A 15,595-nucleotide genomic window follows, 5' to 3' on the forward strand; every position below is an offset into this window, starting at 1 on the left:
ATGTTATGGCTGTGGTCTGTACACATATTTTGACGTGATTTAAAACTGTGGCTGTATGTCCTTAGCTAATGTTGTAGAGATTTGACATTTCCTTTAGCAGAAACATATACTGTAGCAACAGGAACTGTCTTCATGTGACGTACAACCATCCACAACCTCAGACCTGTGTATTATGAAGTTGTGATATCGCTGAATTGATTGTCGCCACATGTGTAATTTAGTGCTGACACTCCAAATTTACAATCAACCACATTTATAAGTAAAGTAAAGGTGTTGCCAGAATCATTGAACGGGTGATTTTGAATGTATAAATAAAATGACGTGTTCAAGTGCATGTGGATGTTACAGAAAACCTAGCGAAAGAGGCAATTTAGCCTGTGAGCAACACATACCAAAAAAGTGTAACCTTGGTTCTCTGAGTAGAACGAGGTATCCCAATGTGAAACCTCAAAATGTGTTTGAAAGAGAACTATTATAATGTAAGTTTTTTTGGGGTTAAGCCGAATAATGTTTGGGGTTCGAGCTGGAATGGTTTTAAGTGAAACTTTGAACACTTTGAAAATTGAAAGCAGTCATTTCGTTGGCAGTAGCACATTTGAGCCAGTGCCACGTTCAGCCCTCTAAACCTACTCTAATTTACTTTCCAGTAAACCAATGAGCCAGTGTTCAAGTGTAAAGGCATATTCATATTCTACAACAACCAACAAGCATCTGTCTTACTTTTTCTTTGAAAAATCACACAGGAACAAGATGCTGTCAGTAAAATTACACTGGAAATAGATAGCCTTTGATACCGAGAGCTAATTTTAGCGTTTTAATTATGATGCAAATGTCACATCTCTATAGACTCCTCTCAGTTAACACGTCGAGGCAAAAACTGGTGTAATTTTGTTTTTATCTCATTGCCAACATCTGTTTGTTGTTGAGGAACAGCCACTGTCAGGCAGCTCTCTTTGAACACTGTAACAACATCAACCACAACATTAGGAGCAGAAGAGATGTAATCCGTCTTTGGGAAGATGACGCAGAAAAAGCAACACCGCTTTACAACACAAGCATTTCCGATGACAAGTAATTACAGTAATGGATTACTTTATACAAGAACTGTATCAGCAGTTGTTTGTAATGGGATTCAGAAATTAAAATGGAAAAAACTGGGGAGTGCAGACTGAAGGCAAGCTGCAGTAAACAATAATAAATTGGTGATCTTTTAAAGGACGACAGATGTTGGCAGAAGTAAAGAAGCAAAGAAAAATAATTGTGGCATCCTCTTATTAGTCAATGTTGGCTTATCTAGTACGAGTCCACATTAGTGTATCAAAGGGGTACAGTAAAAAAGCAATTAATAAAAAACATTAACACACATGCAAAGAAGTTAGTGCATCCAGTGAAAGATCTCAAATCAGTTTCCATAATTCCAGGCTCCTGTGTTATGATCACACCAAGCATCACCTTACTGTTGGTATCAGTCACTGTCGGGCTTGTAGAGATACTTCATCACCACGTTATCCACCTTCTTCTGCTTCCTCTTGGATTCCTTCTTGCTGGTCGAGCCACGGCCTGCAGGCTCCACGTCATCGTCATCAGATGTGCGTCTCGGGGCCCTTTTGACGCTGCTGGAGCTTTGGTAGGAGATGGTCGAGTTGGAGGAGGAGGAGGATTCTGACGAGGAGGAGGAGGAATCCTCGGACTCACTTCGCTTTTTGTTCGATCTCTTCTTGGATTTCTTGCCCTTCTTTCTCCTTGAGCTCTTCCTGCTGTGGCGATCGTCTGAGGAGGAGTCGTCTGATGGAGAGACTTTACTCTTCTTATCTTTGCGACTGCGGGAGCTGCTGGCGCTCAGGGCACTGGACGGCCGGTGGCTGTAGTCCAGAGCGGAGCCCGACGTGGAGCGCAGCGCGCTGGACGAGCTGCAGCCAAGCCCCTCGTCTTCTCGCTTCCTCTTACTGTCCTCGCTGCCCGGCGCCTTCGTCTCATCCTCGTCCTCGCCGCTGGAATCGTCAAGTTTGCTGCGCTTGAATTTGATGGGTTTGAAGCTCAGCACCTCGTTGATGGCGGCCTCTAGGTCGGGATCCAAGTAGTTGCGGTGGGTGACCGTTTTAATATCGGATAAATCCGTCGGGTTGCTGTCTGAGGACCGTGGTTGAGCTGGGGTAGAAAAGCTGCGGCTCAGGGAGCGGGGACTATAAGATGAAGTTCCCCCTTCGCTAAACGCTACACTCTGGGCATCATCGTCGTCATCCTCATCGTGCAAACGCAGGCCAAATTCACTGAGGCCACAGCTGCGGGCAAGGGACAAGCGTGAGCTGCTCCGTCTATCGTCTTTCCAAGAAGTGCTGCGATGCAGCGACCGGGGGCTAGAGCGGCTCACGCTGCTGACAGTGGACTTATTGTCATCGTCCACGTCCAACACGCCCCTCCTGGTGGACATCCTGCTGGGAGCCACAGAGGACACCATGGACTCCTTATCGAATTCGGGGCTGCTGCGGGACGTCCAGCGGGACTCCAGGCCCTTCCTGGCTCTGCTTGTGGCCTCCGAATAGGCCAAGGAGATGACAGAGCCTTTGTCGTCGAAGTCTTCCTGTGCCGGGCCCTTCTTCCTATCGTCCGGCAGCTCTCCAGACTTGGACTTGGCTTTACGGATTGAGGCGTGGTCGGGCGTGTCAGGCTGTTCTTTGAGAGAGCTAAACAGGAAGTTCTCGTCGCCCGTCCCCCCTATAGAGTCTTTCAGGTTGGAGCGCTTCCTGTAGCTTAGGCAACTCATGACAGACACCGATCTGCTTTGCTCTACTTCTTTCCCATCTTTACTGAGGTCACTCATCTTCTCCTTACCTTCTTTCACCTCCTTGGCATCTGCATTTGCTGCATATCTGAAGGGTTATTAAATAAAATTGACACCAGGCAAAACTGGAAGAACACAAAAACTGAAATGCTTAAATGCCTCCACAGCTGTTATGTGATAACTCAGTCATTTTGTCCTTGGGACCAGTCGAAAGTCAGGGAACATATAAGTATTCAATACCTTTGGCTGTTGCTGTTATGTACAGTATCCACTGTGGGAAGTAGGGCAATCAACCAGTGCGAAAATCTATCTAACCGTGGCAGCGGCGTCATTTAACAGGCGTGCCAACTGGCCAGGGGCCACCTCAATAAATTTGACAGCAGCCGTTTCCCCATTCCGCCTCCTGTCATTAGACAGATTACTAAGAGAGAGGGATGACACCTAATCACACAAAATACCCATCCTTCTGTTGCAAACTGCCCTGGGTAATCCTGGGCCTTTTTACGGTCGGGGGGGTGTGGGGAGTTTTATCGCTGCGTTACCTCAGGGATATACATGGTAATCTGTCACGATGCAAACGGATGTGACCACTAACCTGGTGCTTTTCAGGCTTCCCTCATCCGACAGCGTCTTGGTGGAGCCCTTGTTCTTCGAGAGCCAAGACTTAACCCCGTCCACGCGGTCCTCCACCTCTGAATCTGTTTCCGTCTCATCTCCACTGTGAAGAAGCAAAGATCCGCCCGAGTTTGCGAGAAGCATTTGAAAGTCCAACACAAGACGATGGAAATGTTCACCGTAACAAGTCATTTTCACATTGTCGAGAAAAGCAAAAATATTTCAATCAAAGGAGAAAATTCCCCTTGTTTTTTTTGTTGTTGTCAATTTATATGGAGAATAGCCCTAAATCCTCACTCGGCTTCTTGATACGCTGCACTAATCTGCCTCGTGCAACGAGATTCTCAGACAGGAAATTACACCAAATGACTTGTTATGAGAACATTTTATGTAGTGTGACATCACAAGTCATTGCACAGGCAAAAATAATAATTAAGTTTTCACATCGCACAAGCTTTTGGTTAGCGATTTCAAAATTGAAGCTTTGTGTTAATAATTATATTCTTGCTGGCATATAACAGGGGTTAGTATGAATCACAGCAATGCAGGCAGGTCACACGCAAGTGTGATTGAGTTACACGATAATATCAACGTATTCAAAGGGTTTTTCAACAGCTGTAGCCGGGTGAAGCAAAAAGCATTATCTAGCCAGAATGTAGATGAGGCTCTTGGAGGCATAATTAACTTGTTTGGCTGGTTCTGGGCTGCTAGCATCTGTGTGGCATGTCACCTGCTCCCGGTGATTGTTATTGGAGAAGAGCCATTAGAGCCCAGTGGCCCTATATGCTTGACACAACAATCAATATACGGAGACATGCGGATCACAATGAAAAAGCGCGGTAGATCCCACCTGCACACGTTCACTCCTCATTTATTTTTTTAAAAACCGATGGGTGGATTTTTTGAATTATGCAGCCCCATTGTCCGGGAAGCATAATGTGACAGGGAGTGGTGAGGAGGGTGGAGTGGCACAACCTCAGCGCTGGCAGTCAACACTGCCATCGTGGTCGTAGAGTAATGCACGTGGGGGAAAAAATCCTCCATTTGTGTGAGCAACCCTGCGCTTCGCTTGCTCCAACAGCAACGGCTATCTTCCGTGGCTACAAGACGTGTGAAAACGAATTTCCACATTTCACGGGGACAGTTTTATAAAAGGGCACAGAGTTGCCATGGCGAGCTCTGTCAGAGAACATTACATTGTCCCCGATATAAGTTTATGGTTCCAGAGCAAGACAATGTACTGTAAATCAATATCACAGATGACAGGATTGTTGAAGATGAATATTTCAATTCCTTTTTGATTTAGAGCAGACTGGCTTTCATCTCAACTGTTAGCCTTCCTCTCGGTTACTTTTAGAGAGCCAAGCTTCATCAGTCTGAAATATTTGCCTTGTATATCACTGAGGGGGATTGTGGCTATATTTCATCGAGTGTCTACAGAGGGCTGACTATCATTAAAAATGAAAAACAGTGACGCGGGTAGCGGCTCTTGCTTCTTGGACAAGCTTATCTATCTAACCCTTGCAACGTGTCGCGAAATGCTTAAAACTGGCAAACACAGGCCGGTGTGAGATGACAGACGCACTGCTGAGCTCTACCATTTGTCCACATTCCACACATCCGTCTAGTCAGGTCTCCCAGTGAGCAGTGCGCCGTCCCTTTTGTCGCCAAAGCTTTATGTCACATTTTATGTCACGTTTCCTCAGAGAACACAGTGCCCTCTCCCCTCACTTCTTTTTTTTTTGGGGGGGGGGGGGGGGTGATCTGCCTCAAAGCATTTTTTTTTTTTTTTAAACAAAACAGGTGGAGTAGGAGTATTTTGAGCCAGTGAGCACAGAGAGAGAAAAGTCTCAGATTTAAGCTTTGTAAGTGCATTGACATATTTAATTTTCTCACCATCAACCACACTGCCAGGTTTTCTAAGGGGAAGGTAATAATAATAATAATAATAATAATAATGATCACAGAGAGAATAAATGGCCTGATAACACCACTTTCTACACAAAAACCCCCAATCATTTCAGATTTTAAGAGGTATTTCGCGAGCTATTATATGTCATGGCTTCCCTTTCCCCTCCCTCTCCTCTCTGCTGCATGCTAAATACAACTGATAGAAGCGCACCACACACAAAAGAAGGGGTAATAGGTTCATTAATACTGGCAAGTTGATTGCACGTGCCGCTGCCCATTTGTCAGCTCCGTGATGCTTTGACTTTTTTAACGGGATACATTACACCAGGGAATACTGAAGCCAGCCGACAGCGAAATCATCTCCCTCCACCTCTTTTTCTCTAACGCATATAAACACACACACACACACACACACACGCACGCACGCACGCACGCACGCGCACACGCACACACACACGTGAAATAAAAGGTGGCTCACAATTGAGTGCTGTGCAAATGGTGTCACAAACAATTTGTCCTTGGCCCTGCACTACTAGCTAACCAGTCCTGAGGCTCGCAGATACAAACAAGCCCCAAGAATTTAGAAGTGAACATTAATCGCTTCTGACAATCGGCCTGCGCTGGTTGTAAATCTTTGTCAGAAATACTCAGAATCAATGTGTATGTGTGACTTGCTTTTATCAGTTTCGCACTTGTGGTAAGAAAAACTTCTTTTTTTCATGGTATCTATTTAACATGAGCTAATTACAAACGGACAAAAAAATAGCGCATAGGGACTTAATATATGTTAATAAAACAGTGTGCACTAGACACACTGTGATGTAATTCATATTCCAGGAAAAGCTGAACCTTAGAGCGAAGGACGGTCCATAGTGGGAGCATTTGTACAGTTTGCTTTAATGCAGCAGTGAGTGCAGTTTAAAAAACACGTGGGTTTCCTTTTTTTTTCAGTTTCTTCCATTATCTCCTCCCAGAACGCCAATAATCCCGCTATCGCAACCTCTGTTTTCAAGCGTTGAGTACAGAAATATTTAATAATAATGTAAATCATCTGGAAAATCTACTTCATAATTAGACTAAAAATCACCTCCTCCATTAATGCTCATCCATGCTGCTAATGCAATGATGTCGAAGGCGGGTAAAATGCAATTAAGTAAACATGGCGTGTCATTGTTCTTTTCCTTGAGTTTGCACAAAAAGAAAAGCAGAGCACCGACACACACACACAGGTTTTCTGATGACAAATGGATAACACAGCGATAAACAGTGTGATTCCGTGTATCTCTGAAGACACAATGAGAGGTTAAAGTGTGTGTGTGTGTGCGTGTGTGCGTGTGTGCGTGTGCGTGTGCGTGTGCGTGTGTGTGTGTGTGTGTGTGTGTGTGCGTGCGTGCGTGCGTGCGTGCGTGCGTGCGTGCGTGCGTGCGTGCGTGCGTGCGTGCGTGCGTGCGTGTGTGCGTGTGAGTGTGTGAGTGTGTGAGTGTGTGAGTGAGTGAGTGAGTGAGTGAGTGAGTGAGTTTGTTCGTGTGTGTTTGTTTCTTCACTACGCTCTGATGAAGGTTTAAATTATCTAACATGCCACAAAGATTCCTTTCATTGAATTGAAAAGCCGAAAGAAAATGGGATTCAGTGGGTCAAATCAACGCATAAACATTCCCAAACGACTGCACATTTTTACAAACGAGACAACATTTGTGTTTAAAGTTAAATGTTTCACATCACTATACAAAATGAGATTGGATTAGTGGAGGATATGCATGCACGGAAATCAGCAGCGGCGCTCCGGGGCGAAAACGTTTCGGTATTGCACTGTGCAATCACCGCCTTGCACCGCTTGCTGACTGTGCAGCCGTGGACGCACAGTCGCTCACAGTGTGCCGCGGCCATTTTCACAATTGCGGGCATCGCTCACACACTTGCACTTGAGGCCTTCCAGAGCAGATGCGAACTAACTTTGTGCAGATCATCTCTTTATGCAACACTTGTATACAAGAATACATTTCACATAACTTCTCACATAATTTCAACTGTATAATATTTAATTTCAACCGTTAATTGTGAGATATTACTTATTCTGCACAGGACCATACACTTGAAGTGTAAAATGTTTGAGAAAAGTTTTCCCCTTATAACCCGTTTTTTTAAATAGCTTTAAAGCTCAACTGTTAATACAGAATACAGAATTGTTGACGGTCTGTATATAGAAATACAATTTATCAATTTTTTTTGCAAAAGCATACATTGTCCAAATTCATAGATTTCATTATATTTTAGTTTTTACTTTCAGGCAGTATTGTAATGAACTTTCAAATTAAATTAAAATCTCAGTCCCTATTCTTGTAAAAAAAAAAATGATGATAAAAAAAATATATATATTTTCAAACAACTAATATTGGAAATATTAGAAAGTCTGTTGAGTAAGTTCACATACTCACACTAACTCAGAGACTGAGATGACTGGTTGCATGTGCTTTGGAGAAGCCACAGAAGAACAGAAGTTGAGTGAGCTTTCACCCGAGAAGAGAACCAATGCATGATGGTTTATGATGCTGATGATGCTGCGAATGATGGCAGAGGACGGAGCCCGACACGAAAACATTCACGGAGACAATGATGCAGTATTACCACTGGTCTGTGTCGCTTTGTTGTCTTTCATCTGAGTTGTATTTTTCCAAGGCGGTGAGCCGTATTTACCATCGTAGTTTACATTTGCTCTTACACCGTGAAATGTATCCTGTGCACCATTGGGGTTTTTTTTCAGTCAATTCTTGTTGCACTGAAGGAAGAAAAACAAGCCCTGAACTCTCCAATAAGTGCGACGGTGTCCAGACACTTGGCACAAAATGAATATGAAACCGAAAGAAACATCGGGTCTCTCCTTTTACCATGGCTTTTTATCAGAGATGTATACCACAGACATGAATTTCCATTCTCTTGAAAATGACTTTCCCTCACCGTGTCAGTGTGAGCAACACAGACTGAACAGATAAGAAGTACTGCATTATTCTCTCCTGTGGTGGAAACGGGTGAGGACAAAACAAAGGATGCTTTTCTTTCTTTTTTCATTCTCACGTTTTGTTCTTTCTTTTCTGATATTTTGTCACCATGTCTTGCAAACTGCCCGAAGTGTGGAACACACCCAAAAAATAAAAAGGGAACAGGGGAAAAGAGAGAAGAGAGAGAAGGTGAGATATACAGAAAACAACAGTGCAAAAAGAGGACACAGTGAGATAACAGTAAATAAATTGTTTTACACTCTTCCACTCGCACACACATAAATAACCATCAATTGCAAATCCGTGACTTGATGAATCCACCCGGGCTGTTGCCGGGCCTCCTCCTCAAACAGAGCCGGTGTGTGTAATGTCTTCCTGTTAGAGACAGTGTAATACTGCAGTCAGTGTTTACCTCAGTGGGCTCAGAGCTTGTCTAACCCTCAACCCCACTGCAAAAGAAGGGAAGGGGTAACCAAACACCGAAAACCAGCGCTAAGACGAAAAGATCAGGAGCAGGGAGCTAAATTAAACCATGTGAGAAGTATCTGGGGAACAGGCGGCGTAGAATGACTCACGCAGTACAAACGAGGTTAGAGAGAGAAATTGATGTTGGAAGATGTGGGGGACTGAGAAGAGACTGAAAAGATACAAGTCGTGATTGACAGACTACTGGGGAAAAAAACAAAAAAACGAGCGGCTCTCATTTGGTAGCTGTCTTGCAACCTGTGAAGAAAACACCCTCTCGCTACAATACGGTTTATCCCGATACATAACAGATCAAGTGAAGCAAAAAGGCAATTGTATCCTCCTTTGTGGGAGTTTAAAGTGGCCGGGGTACCTGTTGATTAGGTCATCATTGTCATCGCTCTCCATCTCATCCTCGATCGCAGCCTGCAGGTCTCCGATCCTCTTGAAGGCCAGCTTAAGGTCCACTTGTAAGCTCTGATTCGCCGCCTCCAAGCTCTCGATGTCCATTTCCTGGTGAACGGATCAAAGCACAGAAGAAGCGGGGGGGGGGGGGGGGGTTACCTCCTCTAGCGTGGAAAAAACCCCACAGCCAAATCACTTAAAGTCTCCCCGCGCCCCAAAGGTCTTAATACCAGCTCGTGCTTCTTCCGGCTCGCCTCGCCCTCCTTCTTGGACAGCTCGGCCATTTCCTCTTTCATGTCCCTTGTCTGCCTCTGCATTCGCTTATTCTGGTCCTTCTCCCTGTTTTCCCCAGCGATGTGTTGGTTTCTCTCCTCCGTCATCTTTTCGAGATTGTCCTTCAGACGGCCCACCAGGCTCTGGGGAGCAGACGAGGTCACACGTGGACAAATGAACAACTCTTAGGCTTAAAATTGTTGTTTGTTCCTTATCTCCAAAATATGTGTTCACATTCCCCTCCGTGGATGGTTTGCTGTTGAACCCTAACAATAGCACTGAAGGTAAATTGTCAACTTCTACCCACTACTATCAGGTTTTTTCCCGACATACAAGTGGTTTAACAAGTGCATATGAGTTTCGAGTTGCAAGTATAAGTGTGAACCATCACTGACGTTCATTTGAAATGTCCCCAGCCAAACCTGAAACAACAAATCCTGCTATAAATTCAACATCATGTCACTTTGAGCTTTTCAGCAGCATACACACACACACACACACATGCACATCAGATTTGACATGTGAATAGAAATGACCCTTTAATATATTAAAAACCTTTGTTTGTTTACATGATATTATCTTCAATTATTAATCAAAGAATATATATAATTTATGGTGGTTGATGGATGCCTTTCTTAACCAGCACCTGAAAAGATATGGAGCAATGCATGGGAAACCATCCTAAACCCTCACTTCATACTATCCCTCTGTCTTGATGAATGGAATATTAAAATTTGCATTAAGAGGTTCACAAAGTGAGTCTTTTTAAATTTTTGCAAGACGCAGAGGATTAATTCACCTCCAGGCGCTTGATCTGTGTCCTCTCGTACTCCAGCTTGGTCTCCAGCTCACGGATCTTGGCCTCCTGACGGCTCACCAGAGACTTCTCCACCATGGACTGCTCCTGGAACTCGAGCTGGCTCTGCAGCGAATGAAGCTGGGGGGGAAACGCACACATGTACGCACATAAACAAACACGCTCGCCCTCCCCGTGGAGCGACTCTCGCTGCACTGACCCTTCTTGACCTCCCGTTCGCTGATGGTGTGTGTGTGTGTGTGTGTGTGTGTGTGTGTGTGTGTGTGTGTGTGTGTGTGTGTGTGTGTGTGTGTGTGTGTGTGTGTGAGTGTGTGTGTGTGAAACTAAATCAACGTTCACCTTTTCACACTTTTTGTGTAAATCTTATTCATCTTGGCACAAGTAAATACTGTCTGAATAATGAGCTCTCGTCTGCCACAAGCGGTCAGAAGGAGAGTTTGCGGTTCAAGGCTGAGCGACAAGAGTCCCAGTAATGTCGCGGGGGCTGAGCTTCATGCAAGGCACGCTTGTTCCATCCAAATCGTTCTCTCGTGACTGATAAAAAAAGAAGAAAGGTACGTCACGACAACACCAGCCCACGAGGCGGCACGGCACCTAATGAGGGAGTTTGCATCTAAGACAAGGAGGATCTGGAGTTTTCCTTTGATAGCACTACAGAAGAAAGCTTTCCCTCCCTACTGGTGATGAGATAACCACTTCAAGGTCAGGTGCATTAGATGGCTATCACTGTCTTCTCCTGCAGGTTTTAACGATGCCTTACGGCTTGCTGTGTGTCTCTAGTGCAGCCCAAAAATATTCTGAGTGGACCAGATCTTTAGCACGTGTAAAGCTATAGTATAGTAGAATAGAACCAGGCTCTGCTGTTAGGAAGCGGCAAGAGATCATGTGGAATTATATTTGAAAACCTACATATCAGCTCTTAGCGGGAAACACACCCTCTGGAGGTCTGGTAACTCTTGAGCCTGAGCGTGTTTAATGTGAACACACACGCACAAACACACTTAAGTGTGCCATATTCAAAATATGTTCGGCCTCGAATTCGTTTAGCAGACAAATGCATCAAGAACCCCCAAAAATTTCTGCGCATTAATGTGTGACACACGCGACACGTGCAACAGTATCCTCTGAACAAATAGTACTCAATCAAGCAACACTATTATTATAAAAGCACTATTATTACACAAGGTGCATTAACCTTTTTCACACTTGTGTTGAGCCTCAACCATTTAGCTGACAACTCAAATACAGTATACACTACTGTAACCAAACTAATCCATGTCTGGGACGTTTGCAAATTTACACTTTACAAAAGACGGTCGTCATGCTCAAGTTCATATTTTCAGTTTGTAGTTGACTTGTAGTAAGTTAACTACGCCCAACGGCAATTAGTCCAAACATGAAAATGTTTGACTGTGCTCCACATTACTGTGTAGCAAATGGTAAGTGAACAAGGCGACTAGTGAATACAAAAGTCACAGCAGGAGTTCTGACATGTCTCTATTGTACACATTGGTTATGAGGACTCGTTCGTGTGCGAGAGTAAAAATGGAACAGGGTTTTTTCAGTTGATAGGAACAAACACACAAATCTCGCATAAAATGGCCGGCGTGCAGCTACAATCATGTCGACTAATCGTGTTCTATCCCATCAGTGGTTGAGTCGTCGGATAAACAAACAACCCTCACCATCTGACGCTGGTTTTCATACGTCTCTTCAACTGCCACCTTTTCATTTACCTGGTTATGTCCTGATCTTTTAGATGAAAACGATGCATTGGCATCGGAGCGGCAGTCAAAACCGCATATTAGATAAATCACCGAGACAGAAGCTACTGCTGCTGCATCGAGTTGATCATTGAGAGCGGGCTTTCGTTTTATCCAACCGCTCAAACCGTGGGGATGGACGGCTGAGTTTATGGACGTGGACAATATTTGCTGATTCCTACTACAGTGCTTGAATGCAAATCGCGCTGCAAATTGTGAGAAGAAAGCTGCCACAGAAATGGAAATGGTTTTTTTGGTGTCACAATAATCAGAGAAACTCCGAGGTCTAATCAGAGAGCGGTGTCGAGGCAGCGGGCAGGTTCTTGATAGGCAGCTGTGGTGCCTTTAAAATCTTCCCCGTACCTTCTCTTGGATCTCCTGTTTCTCCTTTGTGGCCTCCTCCAGCTGGGCCTGCAGGTCAGTGATCTGACTCAAGTCCCTGGCAGACTAATACAAACACACACACACACACACAAACACACGCACACACACACACACACACACACACAAAGTCAATCACCAGAGAATGAGGCTATGCGTACGTGTGCGTGGCAGAGAGAGGAAGTGTAATTGTCCATGCACGCTTCTATTATCTGTGAAAATATCACCTTTTCATGTAAATAGAATTAATGAATAGGATATGCCCGTGCCAAATAATTTGTCATGTGATCTGCTGCAGAACAGATTGCATTTCCCCGACTGCAGCACACACACTGTGTTCAGAGGAGAGTGTGTCCTCCAAACCACAAAGCCACACCACTTCCACATGCAGAAGAGAGCAGAATATTAATGTCGACGTTAGAGGTGGTATCCCACATTGTTTCAGACTGAATAAGAATAAACATAAACAAATAATTAAAGGAATTGTGCACTTTCTGAGGCCAGAAGCGTTGGCGTTGATGAGGGGAGGACTTATGATACACTGTCAAGGCTTTTGAGCGGCGACGCCGAGGTGTTACCTGGGCGACTGCGGCCTTGTGTTTTTTCATCAGCTCATTCATGTCCTCCTGATCCTCCTCCATGCGGGACTGCAGGTCGTTCTTCTCCCGCTGCAGTCGGCTGAGCTGCTCGTCCAGCTGAGCGACGGGGAGCGAGGGGAAACACACACATTAGCTCAGAGTGACAGGATTTATTCATGAGCTATTGAATATGATAAATGGTCATTAGCTGGCCGGGCCGCGGCAGTCCTGGAATCTCATCGGATGGCCATGAAACACAATCTGGACAGGGTTCTGGCTGGAGGACGAGACCAATTGAAGATAATCAATTGGCTCATTTAGGCTGGGAAAAGTGCAGCATACTGGTGATGTCCTATTTAGAGTCCATCCTCTGTGTTCAGAGGGGGGGTGCTCAGGCCCCCTCGATATGCATTCTCTAATCTAAGACATTCACAAGGCCCTCCCTTGCCATAAATGCAGCAATTAACGAGCAACGCCCCGTCACACAACAGTCTGGGCGTCCTCCCCAGAGACGCAAACATCCCCAGTGTATGCTTCTGAAATGCAGCCAGTAACTCTCGTGAGACAGCCATTAATGAGCAGACGAGGAGAGACAACGCTTATTTATCCATTAGAGCAAAATGTTGAAAATCAGACACATGCCAAAGGCCATTTATTATTTTAATACCCCCACCACGGCTTGATGATGTATGCATATTAATATTAGAGCCCTGCCGCATTTAGGAGAGGCAAAATTTGATGGGCATGAGCCTCCATTAATTAAACACTGTTTGTTGCTTCTGGTTTAATTTGCTGGCCAAAAAAAAGAAGGGCACAGAAACATTTGCACAAACAACTTCTTTCTCATCAACTTTGTGAAATGAAAAAAAAGAGGGGGTTCGTATATTTCATTATTAATGAAATTATTAAATGTGTGACATCAGACACACACACTGATCATAGCACAGAGAAACGAGGGCAGGCCGAACCCGCCGAATAATTGGAACACATCTCAACACAACTCACCGACATCTTGGCTTTCACCATGTCCTCCATTTGGATGTGCAAGTCCTCTATTTCAATCTCCATGCCCTTCCGAGCCTTCACCGCCGCCGCGCAGGTGAACTCCGACTCCTCCAGCTGTGAGATGCAGGAGGGAAGAGAGAGGTGACGGACAAATATAAGTGGGCCAAGATCAAGGGGGTGTCTCCCGGATATGCAGACGACGGGAGATTTTTTTAAAAGGTGTTTTGTATGTGTACATCACAGGTTCGAACCCATCTTTTTCCCCCGAGGCACAGTGAAGTGTTCAACAGAGTGGCGTACTTGGTTTTTGAGCTGGGCGATCTCTCTCTTGCTGGGGGCGTTACTCTTCAGGTGGTCCAACATAATCTGTGCATCAGCCAGAAGGACTTTGGTTCTCTTCAGGTCTTTCTTCAGCCTCTTCTCTGTCTCCACATCCCTCTGGCTCACCTGTGCAACAAAAACACTCCTCTCTAGCCAGGGCTGTCACAAACACACTAGTGTTTTTGTTTTTGCTTTACCCTCCTTCAGAAACTCTCCAGACTGCAGTTTCTTTTCAATCAAAATAAGTGCCCCCCACCCCCCGCTAAAACTGCACACACCGACAGAGACCAGAGACCAGGAGCGATGGAAGTACCTGGTCCTGGGCGTTCAGCAGTTTGGACTCCAGCTCTCGTCTCTCACGCAACACTTTCTGCTTGTCTTCATACTCCTCCTCCAGCTGCACCTCCATCTGCTTCAGCTGCAGGGCACAGGCGCGGTGTGTCGCGATGCACAAACAGAAGACAAAGTCAGACACAACACACCCTCAACCGTCCTGCGAAGACATGGCCGCTCTCGCACATCAAAGATAACCGGCCGAGAGTAGATGTGCTCGCCTTAAGATCCACCAAACACAGCTCTGAAACGAATTCCATTTTTTATTCAACATACTGAGATGAGCAACAGCATTAAAACCCTTTTTTTTGATGTTGTGTCTGTTCGGCGTTGACACGACTGTAAACACTCTAATTGAGTTTGTGTTGTTATTAAGATGCATCAGCTGAGCAAATGTTGTGATCGCTGTTCCTCCTCCATGGTAATGAGTGATCGGCAGCCTCTGTGGTGCATAATTCACACTTTCATTTGATGAACACAAGCGTATACGTGCGCAGCATGGGACGCATTCTGAACACAAACAAACTTGAAATAAAAAATTCCAAGGACTCGATTAAGGTGGGCTGTGCAAGGACGCATAAACGTACTCCTCCGCGTGTTTCTCAGCGCTTCCTTTACCAGGCCTGATTAGTTGCTAGTTCAGGATAGAGCTATATTTGCACAAATGAAAGAGTGAGAATAAGCAGCGCCTACCTTCTTGCTGCAGGAGCGCCTAATCTCGTCTACTTCTTCGTCCTTACTCTCGATATCCTTACAGTGGTTCTGCCGCTGTCTCTCCATCTCCATCTCAAGCCGCAGCTTTGCCTGAGTACATGATGAGCGCACACACACACACACATAACATTACATGTTACACGTAAGAAAAAAATACTGTTATCTATTTGCATTCTGTCCAAAATGAAAGGGATATTCCTATGAAAAGATTTCTTAAACAAAAACTTTGTTTTCTA

At 44.9% G+C, this 15,595-nt stretch overlaps 1 protein-coding gene across 9 annotated transcripts in view; it reads right to left on the reverse strand.

Moving 5' to 3' along the window:
- LOC118301308 (unconventional myosin-XVIIIa-like) overlaps positions 1 to 15,595 on the reverse strand; it is a 58,937-nt gene that overhangs the window by 1,462 nt on the left and 41,880 nt on the right. For 5 of the 9 annotated variants that reach the window (XM_047330534.1, XM_047330532.1, XM_047330533.1 and 2 more), the window contains 12 exons: positions 15,339 to 15,449; positions 14,626 to 14,730; positions 14,292 to 14,438; positions 13,992 to 14,105; positions 12,987 to 13,103; positions 12,391 to 12,474; positions 10,247 to 10,384; positions 9,405 to 9,590; positions 9,143 to 9,282; positions 8,381 to 8,425; positions 3,378 to 3,500; positions 1,453 to 2,870 (listed from right to left, as the gene is read on the reverse strand). In XM_047330534.1, coding sequence (XP_047186490.1) covers positions 1,466 to 2,870; positions 3,378 to 3,500; positions 8,381 to 8,425; positions 9,143 to 9,282; positions 9,405 to 9,590; positions 10,247 to 10,384; positions 12,391 to 12,474; positions 12,987 to 13,103; positions 13,992 to 14,105; positions 14,292 to 14,438; positions 14,626 to 14,730; positions 15,339 to 15,449 — 2,715 coding nt within the window. In that variant the 3' untranslated portion in view covers positions 1,453 to 1,465. The remainder of the gene's footprint in view (positions 1 to 1,452; positions 2,871 to 3,377; positions 3,501 to 8,380; positions 8,426 to 9,142; positions 9,283 to 9,404; positions 9,591 to 10,246; positions 10,385 to 12,390; positions 12,475 to 12,986; positions 13,104 to 13,991; positions 14,106 to 14,291; positions 14,439 to 14,625; positions 14,731 to 15,338; positions 15,450 to 15,595) is intronic. The other 4 variants (XM_047330536.1, XM_035626698.2, XM_047330530.1 and 1 more) reach the window with 3 other exon arrangements.

This window comes from Scophthalmus maximus, chromosome 2 (assembly GCF_022379125.1).
Source record: "Scophthalmus maximus strain ysfricsl-2021 chromosome 2, ASM2237912v1, whole genome shotgun sequence".
NCBI lineage: Eukaryota > Metazoa > Chordata > Actinopteri > Pleuronectiformes > Scophthalmidae > Scophthalmus > Scophthalmus maximus.